Source organism: Coffea arabica, chromosome 9e, assembly GCF_036785885.1.
Source record: "Coffea arabica cultivar ET-39 chromosome 9e, Coffea Arabica ET-39 HiFi, whole genome shotgun sequence".
In the NCBI taxonomy this organism is placed as follows: domain Eukaryota; kingdom Viridiplantae; phylum Streptophyta; class Magnoliopsida; order Gentianales; family Rubiaceae; genus Coffea; species Coffea arabica.
The window spans coordinates 40,787,615-40,801,189 of NC_092327.1; the positions used below are offsets into that span (position 1 = coordinate 40,787,615).

General features: G+C 34.6%; 1 protein-coding gene across 2 annotated transcripts; it reads right to left on the bottom strand.

Annotated features, from left to right (window-relative positions):
- Nucleotides 1-1,407: 1,407 nt before the first annotated feature.
- On the bottom strand, nt 1,408-10,447 carry LOC113710193 (serine/threonine-protein kinase STY46). 2 transcript variants are annotated; one of them, XM_027233053.2, is made up of 16 exons: nt 9,714-10,447; nt 9,137-9,251; nt 8,189-8,262; nt 7,881-8,000; nt 7,324-7,378; nt 6,546-6,617; nt 5,944-5,994; nt 5,463-5,638; nt 5,281-5,388; nt 4,270-4,343; nt 3,875-4,050; nt 3,193-3,288; nt 2,467-2,547; nt 2,327-2,380; nt 2,063-2,197; nt 1,408-1,925 (listed from the first exon to the last, which is right to left on the bottom strand). In XM_027233053.2, the coding sequence occupies exons 1-16, from the start codon at nt 9,920-9,922 to the stop codon at nt 1,848-1,850; spliced, it is 1,674 nt and encodes a 557-aa protein (XP_027088854.2). In that variant the 5' UTR covers nt 9,923-10,447; the 3' UTR covers nt 1,408-1,847. The 2 variants fall into 2 exon arrangements, with proteins under 2 accessions (XP_027088854.2, XP_027088853.2); XM_027233052.2 differs by having other exon boundaries at nt 6,546-6,656; nt 9,714-10,445.
- Between the last annotated feature and the right edge of the window lie 3,128 nt (nt 10,448-13,575).

The following is a 13,575-nucleotide window of genomic DNA, read 5'->3' on the forward strand; positions in this document are numbered from 1 at the left end:
TTTTTTAAAAAAAAAGCATAAAAGGTTTCAAGAACTCCTAACAGAAGAGGGATTAGCCTTAGGAAGGAAAAAAAAGGAAAAAACTCTACGACAGGTGGCCGGCATGACGGCGAGTGAGGAGTACCAGCGAGGCCGACGAAGTTGTGGAACGTAATTTAGGCCTTGTTTGGCAGACAAGTTTTTTGCCAAGTTTGTCTGCTACAAGTTTTTTAAAAACTTTAGTTACAGTAATCTCAAAAAACCTTTTAAAGTTTTTAAACTATACACTTCAAAATATTAAAAAAAAACACATTTTAAAAATTTTTTTAAAAATTTCTACAGTAAGTTACAGTAAAATTTTAAACAAATACTCAAAAAACTCACTTGCCAAACGGTGAACAGGTTGAGGTAAGATTTTCTATATTTAATGGATTGGACTGGACATGTTGAAAGCCATATCGTACCATTTGTGTCTTTTTGGTCAAGGTGAGAAATGTGAGGATGCCGCCACATTAACGCCAGCGTGCTGCTGCCACAACTCTTTCCTAAAAAGCACCGCAAAAACTTCGTTATCGTCCCACTGATTTAATTTGATAGAGCATGTCATTAGCCTCCATTTGCAAAGAAACATTCTGACATTTAGTTGATGAGTAGCATAGCATAATTGAGTTACTATAAGTTAATGAGTAAATTTTATATACACTGACACTGACACAGTATATATACTATCACAGTTGGATGCATGATACATATGCAAAATTTGGATTTTAAATTCAAATTTGAATTACGTGTCATGCATCCAATGGTGAAAATGTATACACTGTCGGTGTATAGAAGATTAATCCTGAGTTAATATGCCCAATGCCCCCCAAACCCAAAAAAAAAAAAAAAGAAAAAGGGAAGAAGAGAGGCTGGCTTGACGCCTCATAAAAAAACTGTTTGTCGAAAATAAACTACTATCCTTCCCTAAATACAAATATCAGTTATATCACAACCTTTCAGAATAATTTTTTCTTACAGTGACACAACCTTCCAGAAATAATCATTCTTACATTGATAGTGTACACATTTTTAACGTTAGATGAATAACAACTATACAAAATTTAATTTAAATTTAACTTTTACATATATATTATAGATTCAAAGGTGATAAAACATACACTATTAGTATATATAAAATTTATTCTTAATTTTCAAACTGCTTTGTTTTGATTTCCCAGTAAGAATTCTTTTGGCAAAAATATTTGTTCTTTGTTACAACCAAGACTTAAGAGTCAAGCATCTAGAGCACTTGAAAAACATAGTAGGATTGGCCCCCCAACATTTGTCAGAGAAAGGTCTGCCTTTGTTGTGAGACACGACCCCTCAGACGTTAGCACGACGCTTGTTAGTAGTAACACAAATATAAAGCAGAAGCCAGGTACCCTCTGAACAAAATCGCCATTCTTATACTGCGTTTTTTTTTTCAATAACTTTACATGTGCACAGAGATCTGATGAGGAGCATTTAGGAAACTAGAATCAGAATGATCAATGTGGGTTTTCAAAGTATGGAATAGCCTTTTAGATGTTTTTTTCTTTTTTTGATCCTCGCTTTCTGACTCTTGAGAAGTTAGAACGCTGATGAAGTTCGGTGTTGATGGTGAGCCAACCGACAACTTACCCAAGAAAACAAAAAAGAGAAATACAGAAAAAAAAAATGTTGCACAAAAGAAGCTAAAACATCATCTAGCGCCTCTTAAAGTCGAAAATTAAAGAGAGCATAAACGAAAACATTTGACTGCGAGAAGAAGAAGGCAGACAGATGCTGTACAGTACCAACTACAAGGGAGGGAAATTGAAATGAGTGAAATGGAACTGTATCTTCATCTAGTGATGTCCGCGTCTAAGGGCTGAAAAGAATCCTCCTGATTTCTCTTTCCGGCGCTCCTCTCCTTCATCACCAACCTGCTCCACATATATTCATATCATGGAGAGAACTGGGTTGAAAGATAAAACTTGTAAACTTCTTCTTGCTACAAAGGGGAAGCACTTGGTATTTAGGGGCATACACAGGAACCTTACAAACAAAATTACTCTATTACCTCCTTAGCTATTTGCTGCAAGATGTCAATGATTTCAGAAAAGTCAGGTCTCAAAGTTGAGTCTTGCTGCCAGCATCTCTCGAGTAGCTCAGCAAGTTTTGGATGAGTGTGTTTTGGGATGGTTGGTCGCAGACCCTAAAAGAAAGTAAAACCGGAGAGCATCTTAGATAAACAAATCTGTAAATAAATCAAATCAGCCATGCTAAGCAAAAACATTAACTCGTTCCTGGAGAATGTTACTTCATTGAATGAATAAACTATTACCTTTTGCACCACTCCAATTGCTGCTTGTAAGGGTGTTAAATACTCGTATGGAAGCTGGCAAGAGATGTGCACACATAAATCAATAAATGCTGACTAACATTTCTGTCCTGATTATTACTATTGCAACAAAAAACCCGCACCTTTCCAGTCAGCAACTCCCACACAACAATCCCAAAACTAAATACATCAGCCTTGTGATCATAAGGCTTGTGCTCTATAACCTTCAAAGAGAAACAAAAATATCTATAAGCAGATGCAAGTAGGAAATCTAGAAATGACAAAAACTCACAGAATATCATACCATCAATTACAAGTCAGAACCATGCCATGACTAATCAAAATTCCAGCATAATAAAGCATAGAGACAGCAACAAACCTCTCCCAACAGTCAACTAGCACCCAAATTTGAAAACCTTTGCAGCTTTTATGCAGTCATCCAATCCAAGAAAGTCATACTACCTTTTGCTACTTTCACGAAAGTCCACGGAACAAAAATGCCCAGACGTCTAAGACAATCCCTTCAATTCCTTCCTCCCCCTCAAGAAAATTCATTAAAAAACAAAACCCGCAACAAGGTACATCGAAACAAAATTGAAGAATTACATAAAAAGAAATTGTAAAAGCTGCCGTGGAGAATATGTTTGTAAGAGGTAGATTTAGGGATCTGAAATGACAATTTCAAGAAATTCTTTATAATACCGTAAAGACAAAATTAAAGAGTACAACGTATACAAATTGAAGTAAACATTTAACACATGAGCCTCACCACCTTCCATGAGAAAACAAACACAAAAAGCATGCAACATATGCAAAACCATAAAATAATACTGATAATTAGGCCTTTAACTTAATCCAGTAAAGAATACCTCAGGAGCCATCCATCTGTATGTCCCCGTTTCAGCTGTCATGACTCCAGTCTGTGCTTTTACTCTGGCCACTCCAAAATCAGCTACCTTCACAACCTATAGAACCAAAATATGTAAAATGAGAAGAAACCTTCCAGCCAGTCTATGGATAGGTAAAATGTCTAGACATCTCTTCCAAGCCTAGTCAACCAAAAACTTTCTTGTTTTTCCTCCAAATGAAGAGCCAAGAAAAAGGACTAGGAATTTTTTATTGGAAACATGGATGGAAAAGATATTCACCATCGCCAAAACCTCTTCAAATTCAAGTCTTTACATTATTCATTTCAAAGCAAAGTCATCACTTGAGCCATTCAGATCTACCTACCCAACCAAACTAATCTCTTAATGTATCGAATTAGCATACAGACCATTATCTAGTTATGCCATCAATCTATCACTATAAAGACAGGCTAATAACTGCTGAAGAATAGGATGCTGATCAAGATTACAATAAATGCTTCAACAGTTGTTTAACTTGTAGAATTGATTTCCATAATTGGTTAATAGAAACAAGAACAAGCAACCACTAAAATGATTCTTTTACAAACAAAATATAAAGGGAAAAAAATAAACTAGTAGAAATCTAAATGAGTAATGACAAACTTGGGGGAAAAAGCCTCGAGAATATTGAAGCACGTCTTACTTCATTTTCATCCATCAAAAGATTGGCAGCCTTCAGGTCTCTGTGTATTATATTATTCTGGTGAAGATAGTTCATTCCCTTTGATACATCAACAGCAACTTTGAGTACAGACGGAAGCTTAAAAGCACCCTTTTGTTTGTGTAAATAATCATACACACTTCCTCCAGACATGAATTCTGTGGAAACAAAACCCAAAAAAAAAAAAAGAAAAATCAAGCATGCTTAAAACAGCAACAGTTGAAGATACATGGTAGTGGCATCAAAGGGATTAAAAAAGAGGAATCTCAAGGTATTTGGAGCAAATGCTGTCTCAATTTCCTCTTCTTGGCCCCCTCCCCCTTATTATATCATCTCTATTAATATTATCAGGAGATGTTCTAGTCATTAAGAAGAACCTGTCACAATGCACAAATTTGGAGGTCTGGTACATGCCCCTATAAACTGTACAACATTTTTGTGCCGAACTTTCCTGCAAGTACCAATTACTAGTCAATGAAAGCACAGAAATGATCAAGAATTAGAAAGTCAGAGATTTACCTCCAAGATGTATGATTAATGGTGAATCAAATTAAATTAAAAACTGATAGTGATGTAAACGATAGCATTTGTAGTGCAAAGAGAAAGAACTGAATCTGTTGATCTTATGGTAATACATGAGCTATTGGTGGTACTTGGTCGCAACAAAGTAAACACTGCTAATCTTGACATTATCCCCATATATCCAAGACTACATCACAATACAGTATCTAAATTCTGCAGCACTGAAAGACATGCAAGCAAGAACATGTTTGTGTATATCTATAAGCTTGAGCAGATGATATGTGAAGCTAGACAGGAGAACCAGGGTCGATAACTAGAAAGGCACCATTGTTGATCGCTGATCTGACCCCTAAAGCTGAGTCTTGGCTCAAGCTCTGGGGTCAAACCATAAGCCTCAAGGATTCATTCATCAAAACAATAACCTAGCTCTTCTCCATCATACAACGGAGGGAGACTCGTGTGCTTGGTAGGTGAGTGCCAGTATTTCAACAGATGAATACTCAGAACCAAATTTTAGCACATTATAATTGTTAATTTCTGTCCTATAGTAAGAATTTTCCTGACAGATGTCTTTTTTTGTTGCATATGGTAAAGGGACATAAAACAGCATGATCAATCTAAAATTCATACACGAAATTCTAAATCTCCAAGCTACAAATCATGCTATAATAAAGAACATCTTTGGATTTTAAATCCATTTACAGATGAAAGCGGGGGCAACCAAGTAAACATTATCAAGTACAAAATCCAAAGTTATAATTATCTACTAATTCCAAGATTTAACACAACAGTTCCACATAGAAGAAGGTCAAAAAAAAAGTACTACCCATGAGCAATGTTAGGCTAAAATTTTTCATTATACAAACCTCATAATGTAAACTTCTTGAGCAAATTCCTTTTGCAACTCTGAATTCAAACGCTCAGCCTTGAGAATTTTGATAGCTACTTCCTGACTACAATATATGCCTTTGTATCTAAAACATCAATTCTTTGGTTAGTTGAGAGAACAGATGAAAAACATGAATTGGCCACTACAGGACAGACTTACAAATCACCATATGATCCTGATGCAACTTTGTGCTCAAATTTCAGATGTTGAGGATCAATTTCCCAAACATCAAAACCGTCATTAGGTATAGTCAAATGGTCAGGTTCACATTTGATTACTGTTTGATCAGACCCGCCAAGAGGAGATAAAAATTGCTGATTTGGCCAAGATTTTTCCTACATGGCGATCAAAATGATTTTGTTTCAGCTTAATTAGCCATAGACACTAGGCATATACTGAAACACAAATATAAATGGCAGAAATAGCATTAACTTAAAAAAAAACCGTTAATTTGTAAAAAGTACAAAAATAGTAATAACCCACTATGCAGTATATATATATTTTTGGAAACGTTAACACCCACTATGCAGTATAAGGGGAGCCAAATAATGTAGACAAGGCATAAAATATTAGATGGAGTTAATATTTGCTAAGAAAACATGAAGTTTGAGCATGAATCAGGTACATGTTAGAGAAGTACCTTGATCTTTACAACTTCCTCCTGCAATGCATTTCTGAGCTGCTCAACTTCCTAAACAGCTTTAAAAATGTCATTTAAAAGCTTTCCTTGTATTTTGAATAAAACAAAAAGTCAATAAAATGTCCTCAAGTTACCCATGGGCTTGTTATCAATTGAAGTTAGAGTGATAAACCTTAGACAAGCTTCACAAACTATATTAGAAACCATGTTGCTGTTTTTTTTCGTTTTAACCCTCCCACCCCTCCTGACACCCTTCCTACCCCCAACTGCCAGGCATAGAAGTCTAACCCTGTAACCCGGCAGCAAGGAGGACACTAAGAGCCCTCCCCTAGCCACTGGTTAACAAAGCTGGTGCTTGAGAATTATATAATAGAAAATTATAAAGTTGCAGACAAAATTTGAAACAACAATTTAACTATAGGGTCCAATTGAAATGTGGCTGGAAAAGTCAGTTAAAAAGCTATAGTAGTTAGACTCTAACCAAATAAAGATTTGGGTGTGGTTAAAACCTCCAAATAATTCACACAATAGACTGAACTGGTCTTTCAGTCGTAATCAAGCCGTCATTGGGATATAATTGGACAAAAAACAGGATTAAATACCTCATATGGCCAACCATCAACAACGAAGACATCAAGGGAGTAGCCATCCATGGTGGAAAAGGCATGTGCTTCCTGGATATTCAGGCCAAGTTCAGCAAGTAACGAAGTCAACTGCAGAAGATGCGTCAAAATATTCATCTAAGTCATTGAACCAAGAGGAAACAGAAAAGTAGTATAACATAGCCCAAACTTCTAGACAGGCTAGATTAAGTGATTGAGTTTGTATTAAAAAGCCTGAATCCATAAAATCTTAAGTGATTAAGTACTACGACATAAAATCTTAAAATGTCAAATTCAATCCATGTGGACAATAAAAAAGAGGACAGGGAGGAGAAATGAACAACAAAACCACATATAATGCATCAAGATGCTCATAATTATACAAGCAAAACCGAGACTAAATTTTTCAGCATCACATGAACCAACACCAAACCTTGTCTGACAATTTTTAAGATATTTAAGCCAGAAATGTTTAACAAATAACTCTTTACTCATTCAAAACAAACCAACTGAAGATACTTGACCACAAGGTTTGAGTTTTAGATGGACTTTGCTCATTGCATATGTACCACAACAAGAATAGGTGTAGTAACATCTTGACCTTGTCAATGTATGGCCATATCTAAATGTTCATATTGTATCGCTAAGGCATTAGTTGCTCGTCATAATAACCTGGCTTCTGACTGACAATGTAGTTGTCTGACAGAGTGATCTAGTTGTATGAATAAGTTCTGACAATTAATGTTATAAAGGTCCAAGAAGTAAACATGTCAACTACCTGACTAAGAAGTTTTGGCTTGTCGTCAGTTGAGAAGGTAATCTCATGCATGGGCCTACATAATCATCAATAGCATGAAGATGTAAGGCTTAATCATTACAAAGACACTCAATCCATCTTTGATGAAATAACAGAATGACTATACCTTGAACTTTGCTAAGTTTCTGTTTGAAGCAGCATCAACCAACACATAATTACACTGAACAGATCATAAGTATTACTACTACTATCAACTTAAATGACATAGAGTTTGAGCTAAAAACTGACATTCTTCATATGGTTCCAAGTCAACAAGATCAGACATGAATAATTCAGAGTAATCATGCCACTTGGTGAAAAAAAAAAATTGCTGACACAGACAAAATGAGATGAGAATATCCAGAGACCCTAAGGACATGCATGATCTTCGAGATACCGATGCTTAAAGCAGATAAGGTGTTAATTGATGAAGCCAATAGATTAACAGATCCCATTATTACTTACCAAGAAACCTTTGGGACGTGGTGCAGGTATTAATTGATGACGCCAATAGAATAACAGATCCCAATATTACTTACCGAGAAGCCTTTTGGACGGGGTGTACTGTAATATCAGCATCTTCATCTGGACTTTTACTTGCTTCAAGTGCAAGTGCTTCAAGATTTGGGGAAGAACCAAAAGCAGGTGGTGGATGGATGCTGAAAAATGGGAAAAGGTGGTAGACTTTTCAGCTTCCAAATCAGAAGTGCACATAAAAACAACATTGTCCTCAAGAACAAAAAAGAACTAAAGGGCATCACATAGTCTCCATTTCTTGAACTGTCATATTGCAATACATATATAGGTCAGCTGAATAAAATTCGTGGATTCTCAGTCAGGATCTTACCTCCGAGCAACTTCTTTTCTCGGAGAGCTTGGATCAGAAGAATCAAATGAATTCCCATCAGATACAGGAGGAACCTGCTCAACGAGAAATTTAGTTTGATTAAAACGTAGAAAGAGTTATGCACTGGGTTCAGAAAACAAAGCCCAAATGAAGAAGAGATAGCAACTAACCATACTGGATAATAAACAATTATCTAATTTCTAATGAAAATAAGTTTCTTACATAAACAAATATAGCTATTGTACCAATAAATCAGGGAAAAAAATATGAGACGTAAAAGCACGCATTAAAAAACTTGGAGATCGGATTTTAAACACTAATGCAAGGGTGCCAATGGAGTCGGGACGCGTTAAGATGAAATCATCATGTAACATGAGATGAGTTCACAAAATTTTAGGCGAGGCTTTCTTGTTTTTGATGGCCAACATGTCAATACATATTACTGAGTGAAAAATTGTATTGTGAACATAGATCAAATTTGAATATCTACAGGGATAAGATCAGCGATTAGTTCCCCATAAAATATCCCTGTCATGCAAACACAGGATCCATGCTGGTGGCTTGAATTATTTACAGAAGTTGTACAGTTTAGAAACATAGTGTTCATTTTTGTCAAATATATGCAACAAATAACAAAGTCAATGGTACTTGAAAAAAAATATACTATCATTTAGCAACTAAACCTTATTTCTCATGTCAACAATAAAGTTGTCATCAACTATAACTCATTTGACACGGATTTTTTTTTCTGCAGGGAATGAAATCGGCATAAAAGATATGCATATACCTTCAGCATGCAATTCAAGAAAAGTATGTTTAGGATGTCAAAAGTTAATCAGTTAATAGCGGAAGTATCGACCCGCCACCAGAAAATGAGTAGGAAGGAAGAACCGAGCATCACAAAGAATGCATTTGTCTCGAAGAGGCGTACAACGTAAGCTGCATTACCTGCACCAGGCGCACCTCAAAAGCAGGCCTATTAACAGGATCATGAGCCAGATGCAGCAAGCGCTTATGGGTGAGAACATCTTCCGCTCTTTCCACATTTACATCCAAAGCATACCTTCATTGTAGAAACAACACATCCTAACAAATTTGAGGCTGTAAACAGCGGAAGAGGGAAGGGAGAGAAAAGCATTGATTTAAAAATTAAAAATAAAAAATAAAAAATGCAAGAGGCCACCATCACCCTCAAGTCAAGACAAATAAAACAGAAAATTGTTGATAAATTTGTTCTCTCTCTCTCTCTCTTTTTTTTTTGTTATTAGAAAAAGAAAGGTACTAACGGAATCAAAATAATTGCAACAAAATTCGAAAGGGATTGTTAAAAATCCGCAAGAGAGAATGATAGCAGGTAGCAACAAACAAGAATGCAAAGTCATGACTCAACTGGTTCATGCATTCATGAAAAAAACTGAACATGGCATGCAAAATTAAGACGGCATATAGGAGTAGGTGTGTGGCATTTTGCGATGCGGAGGGAGGAGAGAAAGGAGGAGGAATTAGGGGAAGAGGAGTGGAGTACCGGGCGGGGAGACGATTGAAGTGCGACCAAAGTTGATGATCGAAACCAGGGGTTAGGGCCTCCGGGTGGCGAGACTCCCTGAGCCGCCGAAGCACCTCATTGTAGACCTCCGCCTTCTTCCTCTGTTGCCTATTACTATTATTATTGATATTGATATTGGAATCGTCCGCCACTCTACTACTGCAACTCTCGTTATCTTCCATCACCATTTACAAAAATTATCAAGATGACAAAATCCAAAAAAAAAAAACTAAAAAAAAAATGTGAAAGATCCGACAACTCTCCTCAAAGATAAAGAGGACACATAAAAACTAAGCTAAATCTGCAGCCCTGATTACGCCTTGCCTTGGCCTGCCCTGCTCTTCCCACCTCATAACAACAGCAACATGATTCTGCTACAGCGAACGGGTTGTAGTATGGTTTCTGGGTAATGGAGTAGACAGGTATACTTTAAAAAAAAAAAAAAAAAAGAATTCCTACTTCTTAGGAGGAGGAGGGAGTGGGGGAGGAGAGATCAGAAAAGCAGAAAAAGAAAGGGGGATTGGGGGGTGTTTTGTGAGGTGGTGGCGGTAATGGACAAGGTGGGCCTCCAGTGACGGGTGGGAGTGGAGCGTAAGGAAGCAAGCAAAAGGCAAAGGCAAAGGCAAAGGCAAAAAGGGAAGGGAAGAAGAAGCTTTGATTTAACGGCGGCAGTGCGCTATCTCGCGTGGATTTTATTAATAAATAATTAATAATTTAGTACTAACGTCCCTCCGCCTCCTCCTTTCACGAAGCACAAGAAGGCAAATGGCGTTGGCATTGCCTACGGACTCCGTAATAGATATATGATTTGTACTAGGGAGAAAAAAATATATATATATATATTATTGTATGTCTAATAAGTGTTTATAGGGTACTCGTTAAAATATATTTTAAATATTATATTTTTAAAAATATGAGTTTAATTAGAAAAAATAAATAAATTCAAATGAGAGTATATAAAATTAAATAAAAAAAGTATATAAATGTCTGAGAGGATAATAATTGTTAGTATGTATATATATATATATATATATATATATATATATATATATATATATATATATATATATATATATATATATATATATATATATATATATATATATATATATATACGGTAAATTAGATGAATGTTAAGTGTGTTAGAGCACCTGTTAGAAAAACTTAAAAATGTAATATAATGTTATAAATTTTATTTAACTTGACTCAATCCACCCTCTATATTTGGATTACACATTATTTACACCTTATTTATACATATTGATTTACTTGTATTATCGATATATTTTCAAAAAAATGTTAAAATAGTTTTTTCAAAATATTATTTCAAATAATCTTTGAGCCAATACACTCGTAATTGTGGTAGTACTCCAGATTAGATTATTATAAGGCAATGTGGTAATATGAGTAACGGTTGGTCCAGCGGATACCCGTGGAGCACTCGTTAAGATATATTTCAAGTATTATATTTTTGTAAATATAAAATTAGTCAGAAAAAGTAAATAAATACAAAAAAGAATGAGCAAAATTAAATAAGAAAAGAATATAAATATAAAAGAAGATAATAGTTGTTAATATATATAAATATACATGGTATTTTTTTTTTTTTTCTTTCAGTGGGGTATCCAATTGCATTGGCAACCGACTAGTCCTCCACTGGGCCCTGACCCCCGCACCACCAAGAAGCCAGAGATTGTTAAAGAGGGCAGATTCGACCACACGACCTGGGGCCTAATGAGGTGATCCCACAGCCAGCCGATCTGCACCTGGGGTGCATAAATATACATGGTAGGATACGTGAAATAACTGAGCTATGACTGTGAATGGGTTACCTTACATAACTGCGTGCTGCTTCCCATTATTACCTTCTTTCACAGTCTCTCTTGCAACCGCTATTACGTGCCTTGTTATCAAACAAGAATGCTACTCAATTCTGCACGCATTTTATCCCCCAAAACAAATTAGTAAAATTTTGTTACTCATTCTACCAAGAACCTTCTTGCATCAACCCTGAAGTTTAATTTATTTATTTTGTTTTATTTCTCTTTGCCAAAAAAAAGGAAAAATTTAACCATCTAGTAATAAGACACGTAATTGTAGGGGAACAAAGCCCATAACTACCTTTACGATTTATCTAACGGGTACCTGTAGGACACTCGTTAAAATATATTTCAGGTATTATGTTTTTTAAAATATAAAATTAATTATAAAATATAAATAAATATAAGGGATGGTAAGCAAGATTAAATAGAAAAAGTATATAAATGCAAAATAATATAATAGTTATGAGTAAATCTTATATAATAATTATGCAAAAGAATATAATAAATATCATCATTGGATTCATGACATGTATGCAAAAATTGAATTTCAAATTCAAATTTTGCATAGTTGTCATTCATCTAATGCTGATAGTGTATACACTGTCGGTGTAGGAAAGATTAATCCAATAATTATTAGTATGTGTATATATTTGGTAGATTAGGTAAATACTATGTGTTTTTATTAGGCCTACACAAAAAACACGGCAACCCTACGTGTACATGCCCTTGTCTTTTTTCTTTTTTTTTTGGTCCATTTTTGGTGGTCCATTGTTTATCCATTTATTAATGCTCCTAATATTGTTAGATAGTAATAATAGGAAAAGTTAAGGAAGAATGAATTTGATCGCTTAAACCCGTAACATCTTTGTTGTTACATCAGAAGTGTCTTACCAACTTCATTATGCTCCATTTGTCTAGACTACTACTACAAGTTGCATTGTTTGTATTCTTATTTGCCAAATCTTATAAGTTTCGATTGCTTGGATAGAGTATTATTTGAAATATTATTTGGAATAATTACTGTAGCACTTTTTGTGATGTGATGTATGTGAAATAAAAAGGTAATTGAAAATATAAAAAGGCGAGTTGGAAAAAGTGTTTATGATGTAAGCGAAATATTATTTGAGATATTTGTGCTATCCAAACTATGCATAAATGTAGACATCTTATTCATTCGTCCTGGACTAACTTACTGTTTAAAAAATAATTAAAATAAAAAGTCCTCTAAACTCTTTTCTTCCATTAATGTCCATGGAGATAAAACTCCAAACTTTATCCCTTAATTGCAAGTCTAGAGCTAATTAAGATATACATGTTTTACAGTAGTATAATTTCCACTTTCAGTGATTGAGTTAAGGATTGAACTCAATAATAAGCATAACCCTAGTTCTAGCGTGTATAACCAATTTTATAAACACGCATTATTTCACTTGAAGGGTGTATAACCAATTAAAGACGGTGTATGATGATCATTAGCCTAATGCTGATATCAAATAATTGAATCTTAGTCAGTAAATATTCGTACTATACTTATGTAATACACGTTCGTATGTATAGTTTAAAAAACTTTCGTATACTTCAAAAATACTCGTACTTCTCAATTTACCGTACAAAAAATATAATAAACTTTGTGAACTATACTTCAATTTTTTGAAAAATCTTTAAAATTTGGGTAAGGACAGTGACTTATCTTTCTAGTTCTATGCAAAATAACAGCAGCACATACAAAAAAAAAAGAGTAAATCTTATATACACTAACAGTGTATATATTATCACCGATTAATTCATGACATGTGTGCAAAAGTTGAATTGTAAATTTAAATTTTGCGTAGTTGTTATTCATCCAACGTTGATAGTGTATACACTGTCAATGTAGGAAAAATTAATCCTATTTAGAAATATATACCATAATTATGCAGATTAATATGTATAAAAGAAATAAAGTGATTTTTTAACATCTCATGCAAAAGGATAAAACTTAAAATAGTACAAATGTAGCATAATTTTTTAAAAATATA